Below are 22442 nucleotides of genomic sequence, written 5' to 3' on the forward strand. Positions count from 1 at the left end.
TGAGGTAGTGCTGAGACACAGATTTCAGGGATGTGTCACTTATTAGGCTGTGCGCTGCTTCTTCAATTCAATAAGTGTTTAATCAGCAGGAAATTATCACTGCTGGACTACAGCTCACGTGCCTACTAGACCGACCACCACCCCAGCTCACTGTCACTGTACACAACTGTGGTGTGGGCGGAGTTAGCTTTTTCAGCTCTGCTACATGCTACACCTAAAACTCTGATTGTGTCACAACTGCTGCAGCCAGTAATCTAAGTGATACATGACTGGAATCAGGGTTTCTTTCTACATTATGGTGCGCTCAGATGACGTAGCAAAAACCCAGTGACAGATTCCCTTTAAGAAGCTTTCATGTAAAAATCAGAAAACTAACAAAACAAGATAAAACACTAAGAGGGGCAAATCCATTGATTAATTTGTCGCAAATCAAAAAGTGACTAATTGAGAACTATTCATGCTAAAAAACTGACAGTAAGGCAAAGATGAACCGAGCCTAAAGGGGAGACACCCTTTGTCCTACCTTGTCCTATCTTGCATTTTCTGATAGTATTGAGATATTCCTCTATATTTTCTTGTGCTCTATTAGGAGATTTCTCTGCTATTTGGTTTTGGCAAGATTTATACTATTATATAGTTAAGGAATTTAGGTGCCTAAGGGGCCCTTGGTTTATATGGTGGTGTAAATTTTTATGTAATACTGTATGGTTTTAATTATGCACTAATAAAATTTTATAATTTTTATTCATTGAGTGCCATATATTGTCAAGCACTTTTTCTCCCTTGTCTGTTGTCATTGCTTGGCAACTGTGCACCCTTATATCCATTATCACTACTATTGCGGCTGTGCATCCTCCCTCTTTTGCTCGTACCCTTTAAGCCCGGGGCCACACAGGGACTAATGCGATCCTTGCATGACACTCGGGCCAGCGCTGAGGAGGGGAGGGTCGGTGAAGAGGAGGGGAGGGCCGGTGCTATAGAGGGGAGGGAGGGATTTCTCTCCCTCTCTCCTCCGTTGTCGGCTATTGCCATTCTCACGGTACACCGGTGTACCGCGAGTGCAGTGGGATCTTTCTCTCGCCCCATACACTTGAATGGGTGCGAGAGAAATAATGATCGCATTGCACCCACAGCATGCTGCGACTATTTTCTCGGTCCGATTGGGGCCGAGAAAATAATTGCTCATGGGTACTGACACAGAGTAATATTGGTCCGAGTGGAATGCGATGTTTCATCACATTCCACTTGCTCTGGTTTTTATGCCGTGTGTCTTAGGCCTAACTTTCCTGAAAATTGCAGTCTACAACTTCAGTTGCAACAGCCTCCAGGTCCTAGCGACAGATGCTACTTAATATATGACCAGTATTTGATCAGTTTACAAGAGCCGCTCTAATATTTATCCTTGTCAGTAAAAGGTCATTATTCCAAAACACTGGTCCAAAATGAACATGACTCCTCATATCCTCTCCGCCGGCCCCCTGCTTATAGGAGAGATTGTTTTCATATGCTAAACAGAGAAATCCATGTTATGTGCTCCGGCAAACGGGGCTTGTTTAGCAAATGTGGTGAGACAATCCCCTGGTGTCCTGATATTTACACTGGAGAAGAATAGATTACATTAAGATGTCTTTTCTCTGACTCATCTGTTCCTGTGTATTGTCTTTTTGCCGGTTGGCAGCCTCGCTAGGTTCCCAGGCTAAGTCTGCAAAACTTCTCTTGCTCAAACTAGCCCAGAAAAAATAATATAATATATTACATATACATAGAGCAAAAATATAAAACACAACAGTTTTGGGTTTTGCTCCCATGTTTCATAAGCTGAACTTAAAGATCTAAGACTTTTTCTATCTCTCAAATATTGTTCACAAATTTGTCTAAATCTGTTATTGAGCTCTTCTCTTTTGCCGAGATAATCCATCCACCTCACAGGTGCGACATATCAAGATGCTGATTAGGCAGCGTGATTATTACACAGGTGTGCCTTAGGCTGGCCACAATTAAATGTGCAGTTTGATCACACAGCACAATGCCACAGATATCACAGGTTTTGAGGGAGCGTGCAATTTGGCTGCTGACTGCAGGAATGTCCACCAGAGCTGTTGTCCATGAATTGAACGTTTGTCTACTATAAGTTGTCTCCAAAGACATTTTAGAGAGTGTAGCAGAACATCCAACCGGCCTCACAACCGCAGACCACGTGTAACCGCACCAGCCCAGGACCTCCACATCCAGCATCTTCACCTCCAAGATCATCTGAGACCGGCCTCCCGGACAGCGGCTGCAACAATCGGTGCAAAACCAGAGAATTTCTACACAAACTGTCAGAACTGTCTTGGGGAAGCTCCTCTGCTGCTCCTCATCCTCAGCGGGGGTCTCCACCTGACTGTAGGTCATCGTCCTACCCGACTTGAGTGGGTAAATGCTCACATTCGATGTTGTCTGGCACGTTGGAGAGGTTTTCTCTTCACAGATGAATCCTGGTTTTCACTGTACAGGGCAGAGGGCAGACTGAGTGTATGGCTTTCTGTGGGTGAGCAGTTTGATGATGTCAACATTGTGAATCCATTGGCTGTGGGGTTATGGTTTGGGCAGGGGTATGTTATGGACAATGAACACAGGTGCATTTTATTGATGCCACTTTGGATCCACAGAGATATCGTGATGAGATTGTTGTGCCTCATCCACGACCATCACCTCATATTGCAGTATGATGCACGGCGCCATGTTACAAGGATCTTTGCATAATTCCACAAAGCTACAAACAACCCAGTTCTTGGATGGCCGCATACTCACCGGACAGGTCACTCATTGAGCATGTTTGGGATGCTCTGGATCGGAGTATACGACAGTGTGTTCAAGTTCCTGCCAATATCCAGCAACTTCACAGCTACTGAAGAGGAGAGGACCAACATCCCACAGGCCACAATCAACAACCTGATCGACTCTATGCGAAGGAGATGTGTTGCACTACTTAAGGCAAATGGTGGTCGCCACAGATACTGACTGGTTTTCTGACCCCCTTAAAACTATAAAACTGCACATTATAGAGTGGCCTTTTATTTGGCCAGCCTAAGGCACACCTGTGCAATAATCCTGCTGTCAAATCAGATATGTGGTGCTGAAGAATAACACAATGCCCTACACAACCATGTGCCTTTTCTCGGCATGTAGAGTACGTTCCCATGGGAATTATTGGCTCCAGAAAAACAGTGTCAAAATTCGGTGCGGATTTCTTGATGGAGATGCTGAGGATTTGTAGCACATTACTTCCTGTGACATTATGTGTCAATTTCTATAGGGGATTTTACACTGTCCTGCAGTGAATTAAACATCTACAGTGCTGGTTAATTGGCGCTGAGGTGTTTCTCCGCAGCGTGTATGAGTTTTTTTTCAAAATGTCATCTGCCATGCTGCTACACTAACAAATATTGATATATTACCGCAAAATTAAAAAAAAAAAAAATGGAAAGCCGGTGTGCATACGCCCCTAAGGAAACACTGCTAGAAGTCCCATTTGTGATACCTGCGACTGGGGGTAAATCATCACCTCTCACCTTCACGCCTATAGCAATGATCAGATGCTTCGGCAGTTCAGCGTTATCAAAGCAGAAAGGGCATTTCTCCATTCTGGCGGCCAGTCTCCGGTGCTCGGCAATGGCTTGTTGCCTTTCTCTCTCCTCTTCCTCGTTTGCTCGCTCCTTCTTTGCTGCTTTTGAGACAAACATGTCATCCAGGGTGTAGTAATCCTGGTCAGTCTTCTCTCTGAGCTGTGAAAACAAAAATCTCCAACAATTTAGTTCCACAAAGCTGAAATAATTTTTTCCTTTGAAGCTGTGAATATTTTCAATCAAGGTGTGAACCGGCAACATTAGATCTCCAAGTAGAATTCGTAACGATTATGTTCCAGATAATCACATGTGTTAGGATCATATTTATTTTATTAAAGAACTCAGTTTTCATCAAATAAATAAGCCACAGGTACCTTATTCTGGATATACAGATTTATGTGGAAGTAAGCAGAGTTCACCGGCTCCATTCACCAGGTAATAACCCAGTAAGCAGAGCTCACCGGCTCCATTCACCAGGAAATATCCCAGTAAGCAGAGCTCACCGGCTTCATCCACCAGGTAATAACCCAGTAAGCAGAGCTCACCGGCTCCGTCCACCAGGTAAAAGCCCAGTAAGCAGAGCTCACTGGCTCCGTCCATCAGGTAATAGCCCAGTAAGCAGAGCTCACCGGCTCCGTGCACCAGGTAATAGCCCAGTAAGCAGAGCTCACCGACTCCATCCACCAGGTAATAGACCAGTAAGCAGAGCTCACCGGCTCCGTCCACCAGGTAAAAGCCCAGTAAGCAGAGCTCACCGTCTCCGTCCATGAGGTAATAGCCCAGTAAGCAGAGCTCACCGGCTCCGTGCACCAGGTAATAGCCCAGTAAGCAGAGCTCACCGACTCCATCCACCAGGTAATAGCCCAGTAAGCAGAGCTCACCGGCTCCGTCCACCAGGTAATAGCCCAGTAAGCAGAGCTCACCGCTTCCATCCATGAGGTAATAACCCAGTAAGCAGATCTCACTGGCTCTGTCCACGAGGTAATAACCCAGTAAGCAGATCTCACTGGCTCTGTCCACCAGGTAATAGTCCAGTAAGCAGAGCTCACAGGCTCCGTCCACCAGGAAATAGCCCAGTAAGCAGAGCTCACCGGCTCCATCTGCCAGGTAATAGCCCAGTAAGCAGAGCTCACCGACTCCGTCCACCAGGTAAAAGCCCAGTAAGCAGAGCTCACCGTCTCCGTCCATCAGGTAATAGCCCAGTAAGCAGAGCTCACCGGCTCTGCCCACCAGGTAATAGCCCAGTAAGCAGAGCTCACCTGCTACATACACCAGGTAATAACCCAGTAAGCAGAGCTCACTGGCTCCGTCCATCAGGTAATAGCCCAGTAAGCAGAGCTCACCGGCTCCGTGCACCAGGTAATAGCCCAGTAAGCAGAGCTCACCGACTCCATCCACCAGGTAATAGACCAGTAAGCAGAGCTCACCGGCTCCGTCCACCAGGTAAAAGCCCAGTAAGCAGAGCTCACCGTCTCCGTCCATCAGGTAATAGCCCAGTAAGCAGAGCTCACCGGCTCCGTGCACCAGGTAATAGCCCAGTAAGCAGAGCTCACCGACTCCATCCACCAGGTAATAGCCCAGTAAGCAGAGCTCACCGGCTCCGTCCACCAGGTAATAGCCCAGTAAGCAGAGCTCACCGCTTCCATCCATGAGGTAATAACCCAGTAAGCAGATCTCACTGGCTCTGTCCACGAGGTAATAACCCAGTAAGCAGATCTCACTGGCTCTGTCCACCAGGTAATAGTCCAGTAAGCAGAGCTCACAGGCTCCGTCCACCAGGAAATAGCCCAGTAAGCAGAGCTCACCGGCTCCATCTGCCAGGTAATAGCCCAGTAAGCAGAGCTCACCGACTCCGTCCACCAGGTAAAAGCCCAGTAAGCAGAGCTCACCGTCTCCGTCCATCAGGTAATAGCCCAGTAAGCAGAGCTCACCGGCTCTGCCCACCAGGTAATAGCCCAGTAAGCAGAGCTCACCTGCTACATACACCAGGTAATAACCCAGTACTGGTAGAAAAAAAAAGTCCAGCTCATCCCAAAGACCGCTCCAATTGTCGGCAGTAAGAAGCACGAGATCCCGCTTCTGCTCAGCGTCAGGCACAGATGAGAAAAATGAAGTGATCCAGCTTCCACGATACTTGAATAAAACTCCAATTTTAATGAAAAATTCTTTAAAAAAAAAACAACATCCAAATAGAAATGAAATGTGATACAGCAGGTCCGATAATTGCACGACCACCAGTAAACTCACCAAGTTTAAGAGCAAGTGACTTGAAACGCATCTGGTGGTGGTCGTGCAATTATCGGTCCTGCTGTATTATATTTCATTTCTATTTGGATGTTGGTTTTTTAAAGAATTTTTCATTAAAATTGGAGTTTTATTTAAGTATCGTGGAAGCTGGATCACTTAATTTTTCTCAATAATAACCCAGTGCGCAGAGCTCACTGGTTCTGTCCACCAGGTAATAACCCAGTTAGCAGAGCTCACCGGCTACATCCACCAAGTAATAACCCAGTAAGGCTACTTTCACACATCAGGTTTTTCCCATCAGGCACAATCCGGAAAAAAATGGTTAAAATGGATCGGGTACCGGCATCCATTTTATCCCCATTGATTTGTATTGTCGCCGGATTGTGCCTGATGACCTTGCGTTGCATCCGGCTTTTTCCGGATGCGGCTTAATTAATGAATGCGGCAGCCGCACGGAACGTTTCACGCAACGTTTTTTTGTCTCATAAAAAAAACGCACAGCGCCGGGTGCGGCATGGTGCATAATGAAAGTCTATGCACGCCGAATCCGGTGGCATGCATCAAATGCCGGAAGTATGTACCAGATTCGGTTTTTACTTCTGAGCATGCCAAGAAGTGATTCTCTGGCCTAAGAAAATCGGTGCGAGTGGAGTGCGATAAAACATCGCATTCCACTCGGACCAATTCTAGCCTATGTATCAGCACACATGAGCGATTATTTTCTCAGCCCTAATCAGACCGAGAAAACAATCGCAGCATGCTGCACCTGTAATGCGAGACTCTTTTCTCTCGCACCCATTCAAGTGAATGGGGCAAGTGAAAAATCGCACTGCACTCGCGGTACACCGGTGTACCATGCATGCAGAGCGAGAGTCGCAATAGCCGGCTACGGAGGAGAGAGGGAGATAAATCCCACCTTCCCCTCCTCCGTGCCAGCCCGCCACCCCTGCTGAGAGACGGCCCGCCCCCCCGCAGCTGAGGTTCGCTCGCACGGTCGGACCGCAGACGCAGGGACACTAACATGACACTCGGCTCCTGCTATGCTGCCAGCACAAGCAGAGTGTCATGCGAGCATCGCAGTAGTGCCCTGTGTGGCCCCAGCCTCTCTCTCTCTCACACACACACACTCACACTCACTGACTGACTCATTCACTCACTCTCACCCACCGATCACGGGCGCGGTGCTGCACGGCTGTCACACTGCTGTGGCGGCTTCTCCTGATTTGAAAATGGCTGCCGCCAATTATTCAATCTCGTATACACTGCTTTCCCCACCCACCGATGCCTATGATTGGTTGCAGTCAGACACGCCCCCACGCTGAGTGACAGCTGTCTCCCTGCAACCAATCACAGCCGCCAGTGGGCGGGTCTATATCTTGCAGTAAAATAAATAAATAATTAAAAAAAAATGGCGTGCGGTTACCCCAATTTTGATACCCGCCAGGGTAAAGCCACACGGCTGAAGGCTGGTATTCTCAGGATGGGAATCTCCACGTTATGGGGAGCCCCCCAGCCTAACAATATCAGCCAGCAGCCGCCCGGAATTGCCGCATGCATTAGATGCGACAGTCCTTGGACTCTACCCAGCTCATCCTGAATTACCCTGGTGCGGTGGCAATCGGGGTAATAAGGGGTTAATCATGGGAGGCATCTATGAGATACCCCCAATGATTAACCTGTAAGTGAAAGTAAATAAAACACATACACCCAAAAAAATACTTTATTTGGAATAAAGGACAAAAAAAAAAAACACCCTCTTTCACCATTTTATTAAAATCCCCAAATACCCCTCCTGGTCCGACGTAAACCACAGAGGTCCCGCGACGCTTTCAGCTCTGCTACATGAAGCTGACAGGAGCGGCCGTCGAACAACGCTGCTCTCTATCAGTTCCATGCAGCAACTGAGGGAGTCGTGCTGTCAGCGGTGACGTCACTGAGGTAGTGTCGGGGTGTGCGGTGATGATGATGCGTGCGGGAGTGTCGGGGTGTGTGCGGGGATGATGCGTGCGGGAGTGCGGGGATGATGCGTGCGGGAGTGCGGGGTGTGTGCGGGGATGATGCGTGCGGGAGTGTCGGGGTGTATGCGGGGATGATGCGTGCGGGAATGCCGGGGTGTGTGCGGTGATGGTGCGTGCGGGAGTGCTGGGGTGTGTGCGGTGATGACGGGGTCTCTCCCTCTCTCTCAGCTTTGTAAAATGAAAACAAAAAAAAACGGATCCGTTTTTTTACCGGATCCGTCGCATCAGTTTAACACACTCTAACACGGATCCGTTGCATCAGGCACAAACCGGATTGTGCCTGATTGCAAAAAACTGATGTGTGAAATTAGCCTAAGCCGAGTTCACTGGCTCAGTCCACCAGGTAACCCAATAAGCAGAGCTCACTGGTTCCGTACACCAAGTAATAGCCCAGTAAGCGGAGTTCACTGGCTCCGTCCACCAGGTAATAACTCATCCAATACAATAAAGCACCAGGGAATCAGACATTAAGACCCCAGACGTTCATAATACAAGTAGACATTATTACCCACTATTACTCTAGACCAGCAGAGAAGCCAGCTTTAACTCATTTACTAAACTATTCCACTAATGAAGCTGGCAAAAATAAGTTTCTGCTCTAGGCTACTACTCAGAAAAGCTGGTATTAACCTCTCCACTACCCTAGCCCACCAGGGAAATCCTAAACCTATTTTACCTCATTTTCTTCAGTCTAACCTTGCATTTAAGTATGCGTCTATGAATTCACAATGTGTTTGACCCTTAAGCCCTAAACTCAACTGTCTGTACGTCAAGGTTTGACAAGACAATCCCCACACCTACAAGTAAAAGAAGCCTGTGAGCCACATCTTTTTCGAGAGAAGACATGCCTGACAGCCATGGCATTTCCCAGTAAGTGGTACAGAAAACCTCAGGGTTCCCCCTTGAGAGAAAGGCATCTGACCATGACCAATACATGGACCTTCTGGGAGACACAGTTGCTGGTTGATACAAAAGTTGAGGCTTATTTTCTGCACGTTTCCTATATTATTGCACAAAAAGAGACTATAGAAAAGCAGCTGTTATAGATGGAGAACGTGCAATAACGGCTACCGTGTGTCTCTTCATTAAAGGCTTACTCTCATTATTCCTCTGCAGGAGCGCACCGCTCCTCTGCCTCCCTGCATGCTCCTGAGGACTGACCATTCTGGCTGGCAGCATGGGTGACCGCCCTGGACGACTAGTGCGCTCCGATACTGCTCTATAGCGAAGCTCAACTTATTTAGGAAACCGGCCACCTCTGACAGACTACAGAGGTGGCTAATAACCTAGGCATTTTCAGTTTTTTTGGGGTGGAGGATTTGGAGAATCACTGCTCAATTTTGTTGTTTTTACAAGATTAGTAGAAAACCCCCATTTTAATGAAGATCCCAAAATATCATTGTGGAACACAGAATTGAAATCAGATTATCGAAGATCCAGAGACTAATTCTGATTGTTATATTTAGAGTCGGGAGGGAATAGGAGCAGATGCCATGTTCCTCGTATCAGTTTCTGCCTTCTTCAGGATTGATGCTATTTTCTTCTCTATGTGCTTTTATACTTACATGTGTATTATGGCCTCTGTTGGGCCGGTATGTGTCGGCATACACGTTATAACGCTATAGGTACGTAGATAAGACCTTACATTAAAGAGCAACCCTGCATACCTGGATAATTGCAGGTTTTGTCTGTGAAATGGCCGTGGTGTGAAAGTGCTCTTACTAGTGCACATATTCCAACTTGTGCTCCGGCTCATTTTTTTTCCCCTTTCTTCTGTTATTTTTTGTGCTCTATACAAATGGGGGTGTGGTCCCTCTTTCTGAGCTAGGTCCTTCTCTGTCCTTATTGGGGTTCCTGACACAGCGTAAGGTATTTAATACTAGACCAGGACCGACCTGACTGGGTACACCTTTGATCAAGTACCTTATTTTATTTACATGTAGTACTGCTATTTACTTTCTATAGGGTATACGCTCATTTTGCGTTTTTTTTTTATTGAGTTTCTTTGAAATGGCCAGTGTAAACATGCTCCTACTGCACGTATACCAACTTGTGCTCCGGCTCATTTGTTTTCCTTTTTTCTGTATTTTTTTGTGCTCTATACAAATGGGGGCGTGGTCCCTCTTTCTGAGCTAGGCATATCATCTATATAGCTTCCCATGGACAAGAGGCTGTAGCCCTTCTCTGTACTTTTTGAGGTCCCTGACACAGGGTAAGGTTTTTAATAGTAGAGCAGCACTGATGCGACTCCTTTGACCAAATACCCCATGTTATTTACATGTACTACCTATTTATTTTCTATAGAGTATATGGTCATTTTGGTTTTTCTCATGGGTTTTGTCTGAAATGGCCACAGTGTGAAGATGCTCCTATAGCACGTATACCACCTTGTGCTCCGGCTCATTGATTTTCCATTTTTCTGTATTTTTTTTTACGCTCTGTACAAATGGGGATGTGGTCCCTCTCTCTGAGCTAGGCATTTCATCTATATAGCTGCCCATGCACCAGGGCTGCAGTTGGGCCCCCGTCCTTCTCTGTCCTTTCTCACATTGAGGTTACTGACACAGGGTAAGGTTTTTAATACTAGAGTAGGACCAACCCGACTGTGTACACCTTTGATCAAATAGTGCTAACCAAGTACACTATGTTATTTACATGTATTATTACGATTTAGTCATTTACTTTCTATAGGGTATATGCTCATTTTGCGTTTTGTTTTTTTTTCATTTGGGTTTTGTCTGTAAAATGGCCACAATGTGAATGTGCTCTTACTATTGCACCAATACTAATTTATGCGCCGAGTCATTTGTTTTCCTTTTTTCTGTATTTAAAATAAAGGCGTGGTCTCTCCCTCTGAGCTAGGCAATTCATCTATATTGCTTCCCATGGCCAGGTGGCTGCACTTGGGCCCCGTCCTTCATTGTCCTTTTTCACATTGAGATCACTGACACAGGGTAAGGTTTTTAAAACTAGAATACTACTGTCCTGACTGGGCACACCTGTATGCTTTTTGATCAAATAGTGTTAACCAACTACCCAATGTTATTTACATGTACTACTACTATTTACTAACTATAGGGTATATGCTCATTTTGCAGTTTTCTCTTGGGGCTGGTCTGTGAAATGGCCATGGTGTAAACGTGTGCTTACTATTGCATGTATACCAACTTATGTGCCGACTCATTTGTTTTCCTTTCTTTTGTATTTTTTTGTGGTCTGTACAAATGGGGATGTGGTCCCTCTCTCCGAGCTAGGCATTTCATCCATATAGTTTCCTATGGACAGGGGGCTGCAGTTATGCCCACTTCCTTATCTGTCCTTATTCACATTGAGGTCAAAAGGTAGGGACTTTAGTACTGGGGTAGGGCCGTCCGACTGGGTACACCTTGTACACTATTTGATCAAATAGTGTTAACCAAGTATCCTATATGATTTACATACACTGATACTATTTACTTACTATTCTGTATGGTATATGCTCATTTTGTGCTTTGGATGTGAACAGAGAATAAAAATAAAATAAAAAAAAAAACCAAAAAACAGGATTCAAATGATCTGAACCATAAAAGCCGCAGAAACAAAGTGCAGAGAAATGTTACACGAGGCAGGAGGTTAATGTATTGCTTCTACACCTCTCAAGATATATTGACTTTGTAAATGTGATCCCGCGCCCCGCTCCGTGTGTTATTGATCAGGACGGAGCGCTTGTTTTATTCCTTTCCTTCCGTGTTGTGCATTAATATGAATGAAGACTGCTTGTAGTCCCAGAAGTGCCATGGATTATGTAATAATTGGGTGCACAGAGGAGAGTTTGCCCTCCACCTACAGAAGCCAAGCAATAATTACAATCACTTCTCTAATTCTTAATTGGCAGCTTCATTCGTAACTCGCTGCATACGAAGTACAGGGGAAACGCACACTCGGGGCAGCGCTGTAAAACCAGCTTACACTACGAAATACTGTCACCAGGTTTTTGCTCCCCCATATGAGATCAGCATAACATAGGGGCAGAGATCCTGAATCCAGGGATGTGTCACTTACTGGACTGCTTCATTCCTGTTTTATTTGCTGCAGATCTGCCATTTCTTTGAATGCTAAACCCCACCCATGCCAGCTTTCTGTGTACACTTTGCATAGGCAGAAAATGGCCAATCAGTGGTGTAGGCGGAGTTATTCAGAGCTCATGAATATGCTGGACTACCTGGCAGCAGGTTTACTTATCCTACAGTGATAATGTCCTGATGATAAAACATTTATTTTAATCAAAACTACAGAAAACAGCCCAGTAAGTGACATCATTGGAATCAGGGTCTCTGCCCCAAAATATGCTTCTTTCAGATTAGGTGGCAAAAACCTGGTAACCAATTCCCTTTAAATAACTAGTGTTTTAGACCCAGATATGCAGTTCTAGGCATTTTTGTGCTATTGGGGTTGTCCAGAATTAGAAAGACATGGCTACTTTCTTTCAGCTCCTTTTGGGGTAGAGCTACAACAGCAGAGATAACCAGTCAGTTGCAGAGGTTTCTGAAAAAAAGAAGCCATGTTTCTCTAATCGTTGATAACCTCTTTAACTTTTGTATTAGTTGGGCGGCCAAAATAGGTTTTGCAGAATTTAATTCCTGACTACACACTCCATTCATCAAAGGGTCAGCAGTAGAATTCGATCCATCATCCAAAAATAGAAGAAGGAATTTGGCACAACCAGAAACCTACGAAGACATGGCTGTCCACCTGAACTGACATTCTAAGCAAAGAGCGCACAAATTATAGAAGCAGCCAAAAGGCCCAAGGTGAGGTTTGCAGAGGTCCACAGGACAACCATTCGTCATATCTGCTACAAATCTGGTCTTTATGGAAGAGTGGCGAGAAGAAAGTCATTTTGGAAAGCAAGTCATAAGAAGTCCTGTTTGAAAAAAAGCCATGTAGGGGACACACAGTTACACAGGAGGACGATTAGAGAAAAACTAATAACAGCGCTATCGTCTCCCGAGGTCCTCCGGAGAGATGACAAAGCCACAGATGAACAGGCGGCCGGACAGCACAACCTCAGAGGGACACAAAAATAAAAAACACAATTGGATGTGTTCACAGCACACCACCGAGTAGCGGACCTCACCTGTTTACGGCATTGGGAGTCTGAAGGAACACTGACCATGTGCGTAGGGGGCACATCGGGACAATAGAGGCAGCCCAGTTAGCATCACTGAAATGCCACAATATAACTGGAGTAGTAGGACTGGAGCGGGGTAACTGGCCCTGACTGTCCCTTGCCGCGAATCGTGGCGCGACGGGCACCGGACGCCTAACCCTGCCTACTGCCTCCAGTCACACACAACCCTGCCTTGGCGCCGAGGCCACACAAAAGCTGCACTGCTCTACTTAACACCAGAGCTATAATGACGCTCGCGCAGCCATGGACATCGTCCAGGGTCTTTTATAGACTAAGCCCTGCCCCAAGCCAGCACCAGACGGCAATGGTGCTGGCCACAGCCACTCAGGGACCGCCACGTCACCAATAACATCATCAATGGCCAATCAGCGGCTGCCGTGTCATCGGTGATGTCAGCGACGGCCAAGCAGGAGCTGCCGCGTCACTGGTGATGTCACGTGCATGCGCAGTAGTGGGAATCCCGCACTTAGAGCCTAGAGAGGCAGTTGGAACCCGCGCATGTGCGGTAGGGCATAACAAGGACTTAGTCTCAGAACGAACAAAGACCCTGGACACCTGACACCTAGCAGGCAAGTGCCTGTAGCGGTAGACAGGTGGCGCAGGAGAGTCAGCCGACACCACTGCAGGGGATGAGAACGGGGCAGGAGCGGTTTGAGGCTCAGGAGAACTCTGAACCGTAACACACTCCTAGCATGTGGAAGAAAGTGCTTTGGTCAGATGAGACCAAAGTAGAACTTTTTGGCCTACATGCAAAACACTGTGTGGTGGAAAAGGACCCAACAGCAAGGGCAGAATGATAGCGGTCGCAGAGATTGCCACTGCAATCGGGCCCAGGGTTGCAGGGGGCCTCCTGGCCCAAGCACCTGCTTTGGCTAGATGTGCCACCGAGAGCAGAGATTCAGCTCAAAAGCATTGCGGTGTAGAGACCAGTCGGGTCCCTGCACTGCGATACACACTGGCGGCCAAACAGAAGCCAGCAGCTTTCAGAGACGTCCACATGACTGACGGCGGCACATGACAATGACATCATGAGTTGCCATAGCACTGACGCCAATGAAAGCTGCTTGTCACTGTGGGCCGACTATAGAGGAGGACGCCAAACTACGTGAGACCCGGGGAGGGCGAGTACAGTGTATTTATCAGGAGGGGGACAGAATATACCAGGAGAGGTGAAAGAGAGGAACATATATACCAGGAGAGGCCCAGGCCCAGAGGATATACCAGGAGGGGGACAGTATATACCAGGATAGATGTCATATTTACTAGGATGGAAGCCATACCAGGATGGGGAACATATTTACCAGAAAGTAGTCCAGGATGGGGGACATTTACCAAGATCGGGAACATTTACCAGGATGGGGGCCATATTTACCAAGAAGGAGCATAGGATGTGGTACATTAGAGCAGGATGGGGGACAGTACTACATATTGGGGGGAGGGCAACTGGTATGTCTTCCTAGGATTTAGAATGCTAAGTGTATACATTTACATACATCTGACCAATATGCGGGGATAGGGGGCCCCAGGTCCAAATTTTGCACCAGGGCCCAACGTCACTGTTCAACAGCTATGCCATATCGCCTGGCACCTGGCCATCAATGGGTTTAATAAAGGAATCAGCAAGGAAGGAACCAGATCCACGGTGATTAGATGATCTAAGTGGATCAAACGTGAAAGGGATGGTTTTTGATGAGACAACTTCCCATTAATAACAAACTTTATAAGAAAAAAAAATTGTACACATCGATTTCTATTTATCCTATTTAGGTGTATGGATGTCAAAGGGGGAGACCCCATAAAGCAACAGCAGCTGCCACTATGACCGTCCTGGTCCATTTTGCATTTAATCGGCTCTGTGTACTACCATTTTTCACCTGCAGCAAAATGTATAGCTGGCTGCAATGTCTATAGATGAGGTGACCTCCTGCTGATGTCTGTGGGGTTTGAACACCGGGACCCCCATGATCCTGAGAATTGGGGTCCAAAAAGATCCATTATAAAAGTGCTGCATTCACTGTCAATGGGACTGATGCCAAGGACGAGTTACCCCTGACAGACCAAGAGACAATGAATGGGGCAATGTTGTACATGCATGGCCACCTATCAATCCTAATGGATGGATGGCTGGATGAATGCATGGATGGATGGATGGCTGAATGAATGAATGAATGAATGAATGAATGCATGCATGCATGCATGGATGGATGGCTGAATGAATGAATGAATGAATGCATGGATGGATGGATGAATGCATGGATGGATGGATGAATGCATGGATGGATGGATGAATGCATGGATGGATGGATGAATGCATGGATGGATGGATGAATGCATGGATGGATGGATGAATGCATGGATGGATGAATGAATGAATGAATCAATGAATCAATGAACCAATGAATGGATGGATGTGCATGCATAGATGGATGGATGTGCATGCATAGACGGATGGATGTGCATGCATAGATGGATGGATGTGCATGCATAGATGGATGGATGTGCATGCATAGATGGATGGATGTGCATGCATAGATGGATGGATGTGCATGCATAGATGGATGGATGTGCATGCATAGATGGATGGATGTGCATGCATAGATGGATGGATGTGCATGCATAGATGGATGGATGTGCATGCATAGATGGATGGATGTGCATGCATAGATGGATGGATGTGCATGCATAGATGGATGGATGTGCATGCATAGATGGATGGATGTGCATGCATAGATGGATGGATGGATGGATGTGCATGCTTAGATGGATGGAGGTGCATGCATAGATGGATGGATGTGCATGCATAGATGGATGGATGTGCATGCATAGATGGATGGATGTGCATGCTTAGATGGATGGAGGTGCATGCATAGATGGATGGATGTGCATGCTTAGATGGATGGAGGTGCATGCTTAGATGGATGGATGTGCATGCTTAAATGGATGGATGTGCATGCATAGATGGATGGATGTGCATGCATAGATGGATGGAGGTGCATGCATAGATGGATGGATGTGCATGCATAGATGGATGGAGGTGCATGCATAGATGGATGGAGGTACATGCATAGATGGATGGATGTGCATGCATAGATGGATGGATGTGCATGCGTAGATGGATGGATGTGCATGCGTAGATGGATGGATGTGCATGCATAGATGGATGGATGGATGTGCATGCATAGATGGATGGATGTGCATGCGTAGATGGATGGATGTGCATGCATAGATGGATGGATGGATGTGCATGCGTAGATGGATGGATGTGCATGCGTAGATGGATGGATGTGCATGCATAGATGGATGGATGGATGTGCATGCATAGATGGATGGATGTGCATGCGTAGATGGATGGATGTGCATGCATAGATGGATGGATGGATGTGCATGCGTAGATGGATGGATGTGCATGCGTAGATGGATGGATGTGCATGCATAGATGGATGGATGTGCATGCGTAGATGGATGGATGTGCATGCATTGATGGATACATGGATGCATAGCGGGATGCATAGTGGGACGTATAGCAGGATGCACATCGGGATGGATGAATGAATAAATGGATGCATGGATGAATGAATGAATTAATTAATTAATGCATGGATGGATGTGCACGCATAGATAGATGGATGTGCACGCATAGATAGATGGATGGATGGATGTGCATGCATAGATAGATGGATGGATGTGCATGCATAGATGCATAGCGGGATGCACATCGGGATGGATGAATGAATAAATGGATGCATGGATGAATGAATGAATTAATTAATTAATTAATGCATGGATGGATGTGCACGCATAGATAGATGGATGTGCACGCATAGATAGATGGATGGATGGATGTGCATGCATAGATAGATGGATGGATGTGCATGCATAGATGCATAGCGGGATGCACACCGGGATGGATGAATGGATGGATGAATGGATGGATGCATGGATGAATGGATGCATAGATGGACAGATGGATGGTATCCCAGCAGTCAAACCCCCAGTGATCTGCAAGTTATCACCTATGCTATAGACACTGCAGGTCATCACTTCCCCAGTTATGATAAAACGATATAGGTTGGAGCGTTGTACTACACCGCGGCTTAGGTCACGACCAGTGTATGATATTCCCCAGTACGTTTTGCATGGGCAGCCTCAGAAGCAATACCCGGAGACAGCAGCGCAGCACTGAGACATCATCCTATGGAAATAGACACATTGCAAATGACCTTGTGCTCAGAGACTGCTGTCACATGAAGGAGTGGGCGGTGGAAACGGATTATGTTATTAAAAGCTGCACTAAAAGCAATATCTGCAGGAAAAGACGAGCTAAGGAGATGCATCTGTCTTTTCAGTGTCTTTGACAGAGTGTATCCAAGTTACCTGAAACGCGACGTGTCTATTGTCTATACTCCCACACGGATGAACGAGAAAGAAAACTGACAGCGGGAAGAGGAGAGGGATTTTATAGCCTGCAATATTCACCAGCGTGATCCTGCAGTGTCTATGACGGTGCCACCAACCCTTTTAGGAACATAACTGATTAAAAAAAATTATATATTTGGCATTTACGAATTGGGAAAAGAAAAAGACCTGATGCAGACATTAATTTACTTAAACAGTATGGCGCCACCTGGTGTTCAAAGTGCATTACAAGGAGCACGACCACCTAATGGGCGGAGTCCTGGTGGACACACGTGCTCAGTCGCTATCCTTATAGCTCAAGCGCTATATAGTCCTCCTCTCTTCATTGCAAAACAAACAAGAGGAAAAGCTTTCTGCCTGATTGTGCGGGAAGGAGCAAAGACTCAGTATATGAAATATAGTGTCAAAATTATAAAGGGCTATATTGGCAGCTGCCAGAGGGGGAAGGAGACTGATTCTGTCTGAATGAGTTGGTAAGACTGAATTATACAGAGGTTTTAATAATTAATTTGCGCTTGATCAAAAATGTAAATACCAATAAACCGCACACACTAGAGTTGGTCGATCTCTTAGGCAATGAGCTGCAAAAGTGCTCCTTTTTACAAGTGTTTTCCCGCAATATCCATCTATGAAGATGGGAATAAGCCTTTATCTCTGTGTGTCCCCAAATGGCCATTGCAAAAACAGCCAACATCCATATCAGTGACGTTATTTCTAGTGATGAGCGAGTACTAAAAAGCTCGGGTGCTCGAAGCTCGGGCCGAGCCTCCCAAGATACTCGTGTACTCGGCCCGAGCAACGAGCCCAATGTTATCCTATGGGAGACCCGAGTATTTTTGTGAAATGACCCCCCGGCAGCATGGAGAAACCCTAAAAATGTCACAAAAGTCTCAGAAGAGTGCTCAAATGACATGGCAACAGCATGGGGAAGACCCCTTGAAGCATTTATCACTGAAAAGTCACAGCTGTGAACAATTTTGTCCGCGTTTTACGCCATTTTTACGGACTCACCAGAAAACCTTCCAAAATGACCCCAAAATGATTTTTCATGGCGGAAATGTTAAGGGCACATACCCAATAGTGAGATAGAGCTGGTGTATGTTACTTTTTGAGATTAATACATGAAAGATTTTACGTGAAAACATTGTGTGGCACTCCGATGTCCCTGAGAAGAGACGTACATGAAGGCCTCTTGAGTCTAATGTGCCCATTTTGAGGAAGTGAGTCTTTGTAGTATTTTCCTTTGCCAGGGCAGTCCAAAATTGTGAGGTTCACCAATGCCCCTGCATACAGACGTGCATGAGGGCCTGTAAACCTGAAGTGCCCATTGTAAGGAAGTGGGTCTATTGTAGTATAGCCCTTAGGCAGGGCAGCCAAAAATTGGGAGGCTCCACGTTGTCCCTGGGTAGAGACGTGCATGAGGGCCTCAAAACATTAAGTGTCCATTGTCAGGAAGTGGGTGTATTATAGTATAGCCCTTAGGCAGGGCAGCCAAAAATTGGGAGGCTCCACATTGTCCCTGGATAGAGACGTGCATGAGGGCCTGTAAACCTGAAGTGCCCATTGGAAGGAAGTGGGTCTATTGTAGTATAGCCCTTAGGCAAGGCAGCCAAAAATTGGGAGGCTCCACGTTGTCCCTGGGTAGAGACGTGCATGAGGGCCTGTAAACCTGAAGTGCCCATTGGAAGGAAGTGGATCTATTGTAGTATAGCCCTTAGGCAGGGCAGCCAAAAATTGGGAGGCTCCACGTTGTCCCTGGATAGAGACGTGCATGAGGGCCTGTAAACCTGAAGTGCCCATTGGAAGGAAGTGGGTCTATTGTAGTATAGCCCTTAGGCAGGGCAGCCAAAAATTGGGAGGCTCCACGTTGTCCCTGGGTAGAGACGTGCATGAGGGCCTGTAAACCTGAAGTGCCCATTGGAAGGAAGTGGGTCTATTGTAGTATAGCCCTTAGGCAGGGCAGCCAAAAATTGGGAGGCTCCACGTTGTCCCTGGGTAGAGACGTGCATGAGGGCCTGTAAACCTGAAGTGCCCATTGGAAGGAAGTGGGTCTATTGTAGTATAGCCCTTAGGCAGGGCAGCCAAAAATTGGGAGGCTCCACGTTGTCCCTGGGTAGAGACGTGCATGAGGGCCTGTAAACCTGAAGTGCCCATTGGAAGGAAGTGGGTCTATTGTAGTATAGCCCTTAGGCAGGGCAGCCAAAAATTGGGAGGCTCCACGTTGTCCCTGGGTAGAGACGTGCATGAGGGCCTCAAAACATTAAGTGTCCATTGTCAGGAAGTGGGTGTATTATAGTATAGCCCTTAGGCAGGGCAGCCAAAAATTGGGAGGCTCCACGTTGTCCCTGGGTAGAGACGTACATGAGGGCCTCAAAACATTAAGTGTCCATTGTCAGGAAGTGGGTGTATTATAGTATAGCCCTTAGGCAGGGCAGCCAAAAATTGGGAGGCTCCACGTTGTCCCTGGGTAGAGACGTGCATGAGGGCCTCAAAACATTAAGTGTCCATTGTCAGGAAGTGGGTGTATTATAGTATAGCCCTTAGGCAGGGCAGCCAAAAATTGGGAGGCTCCACGTTGTCCCTGGGTAGAGACGTGCATGAGGGCCTCAAAACATTAAGTGTCCATTGTCAGGAAGTGGGTGTATTATAGTATAGCCCTTAGGCAGGGCAGCCAAAAATTGGGAGGCTCCACGTTGTCCCTGGGTAGAGACGTGCATGAGGGCCTCAAAACATTAAGTGTCCATTGTCAGGAAGTGGGTGTATTATAGTATAGCCCTTAGGCAGGGCAGCCAAAAATTGGGAGGCTCCACGTTGTCCCTGGGTAGAGACGTGCATGAGGGCCTCAAAACATTGTTCCCATTGCAAAGGAGCGGGTCTCCTGTCGTTGTAATGTCCATTCTGCAAAGAATGGGCGAAAAAATTTACCACTGGGGGTATACCTGAAACAAAGGCCTAAGTATTGCAATTTGTAACGGTCATCATGGAGGCGCATGAGGAGAAGGAGGAGCAGTCCAGCGATTATCCAAAGTCCAGAAGTGTGTACCCATGGGTGAGTGGAGGTACATGGCAAACTTTAAATTCCGCTCTCATTTGCTGGTGGTGTGGTGAAGTCTGGCCCAATCCAACCCTTGTTCATCTTGATCAGAGTCAGCCTGTCAGCATTTTCAGTTGACAGGCGGGTGCGTTTATCTGTAATGATTCCACCTGCAGCACTAAAAACACGCTCTGACAAAACGCTAGCGGCAGGGCAGGCCAGGACTTCCAAGGCGTAGAGAGCCAATTCATGCCACGTGTCCAGCTTGGATACCCAATAATTGTAAGGCACAGAGGAATGTCGGAGTACAGTTGTTCGATCTGCAAGGTACTCCTTCAGCATCTGGGCAAACTTAGGATATCTTGTGACACCACCCCGCACCTCAGGGGCTGTGGTACGTGAGGGGCTGAGAAAACTGTCCCACATCTTAAAGACTGTTCCCCTACCTCTGGCGGATTGGACTTGTGCCTCTCTCGGCTGTACGCCTCGGTTGTCCACTGATTCCTGACCTATGCCGCTAGCGTTTTGTGAGGGGAATGCTTTGCCTACTTCCGTGACTATGGCCTTCCGGAACTGCTGCATTTTGGTTGACCTCTCCTCCACGGGAATAAGAGACAAAAAGTTCTCCTTGTAGCGTGGGTCTAACAGTGTTACCAACCAGTAATGATTGTCGGCCAAGATGTTCTTAACGCGAGGGTCACGAGACAGGCAGCTTACCATAAAGTCAGCCATGTGCGCCAGACTCTTAACAGCCAGGACTTCAGTAGCCTGACCAACAAGATGACTGAACATGCTGTCCTCCTCCTCCTCCTCATCTACCCTGTCCTCTGGCCAGCCACGCTGAACCGAGGATATGACTGGTGTGCATGTCATATCCTCAATTTGGCCGGAGAGTTGCTCCATGTCTTCATCCTCCTCCTCGTCATAGTCCTCCACTGCACGTTGTGATGAGATGAGGCTGGGCTGTGTGTTATCACCCACACCCACTACTGTTTCTTGCTGCAACTCATCGCGCTCCGCCTGCAATGCATCATGTTTGTTTTTCAGCAGAGACCGTTTTAGAAGGCAGAGTAGCGGTATGGTGACGCTAATAATGGCGTCATCACCACTCACCATCTTGGTGGAGTCCTCAAAGTTTTGGAGGATGGTACATAGGTCTGACATCCATCTCCACTCCTCAGGTGTTATGTGTGGAATTTGAACCATTTCCCGACGGCTTAGATGATGCAGGTACTCAACAACTGCCCTCTTCTGCTCACATATCCTGACCAACATGTGCAGAGTTGAATTCCAACGCGTGGGGACATCACACACCAGTCTGTGAGCCGGAAGATGCAAACTGCGCTGAAAGCCGGCAAGGCCGGCTGAAGCAGTAGGTGACTTTCGAAAATGTGCAGACAGGCGGCGAACTTTTACCAGCAGATCAGACAGCTCTGGGTATGACTTTATAAACCGCTGAACCACGAGGTTGAGCACATGGGCCACACATGGAACATGTGTCAGCTGGCCTCGCCTCAAAGCCGCCACCAGGTTCCGGCCATTGTCACACACGACCTTTCCTGGCTTTAGGTTCAGAGGTGTGAGCCAGTGATCTGCCTGCTGTTTCAGAGCTGTCCACAGCTCTTCTGCATTGTGGGGTTTGTCACCGATGCAGATTAGCTTCAGCACAGCCTGTTGCCGCTTCGCCGAGGCAGTGCTGCAGTGCTTCCAGCTTGGGACTGGTGTGGAGGGTACAGTGGATGAGGATGTGCAGGAGGAGGAGGAGGCTGAAGAGCATGACATTCCTGAGCTGTAGAGTGTGGGTGAAACACTGACTGAGGTAGGGCCTGCAAACCTTGGTGTGGGAAGGACGTGTTCCGTCCCTCGCTCAGACTGGGTCCCAGCTTCCACAATATTAACCCAGTGTGCCGTCAACGAGATGTATCGGCCTTGCCCACAAGCACTTGTCC

The 22442-nt window shown here is 47.1% G+C and overlaps 1 protein-coding gene across 1 annotated transcript in view; it reads right to left on the reverse strand.

The window, feature by feature from the left end:
* The window catches only part of CWF19L2 (CWF19 like cell cycle control factor 2), a 195843-nt gene that overhangs the window by 60652 nt on the left and 112749 nt on the right, over window positions 1-22442 (reverse strand). The window contains exon 13 of the mRNA XM_075331313.1: window positions 3555-3767. Coding sequence (XP_075187428.1) covers window positions 3555-3767 — 213 coding nt within the window. The remainder of the gene's footprint in view (window positions 1-3554; window positions 3768-22442) is intronic.

This window comes from Anomaloglossus baeobatrachus (genome assembly GCF_048569485.1).
Source record: "Anomaloglossus baeobatrachus isolate aAnoBae1 chromosome 2 unlocalized genomic scaffold, aAnoBae1.hap1 SUPER_2_unloc_1, whole genome shotgun sequence".
NCBI lineage: Eukaryota > Metazoa > Chordata > Amphibia > Anura > Aromobatidae > Anomaloglossus > Anomaloglossus baeobatrachus.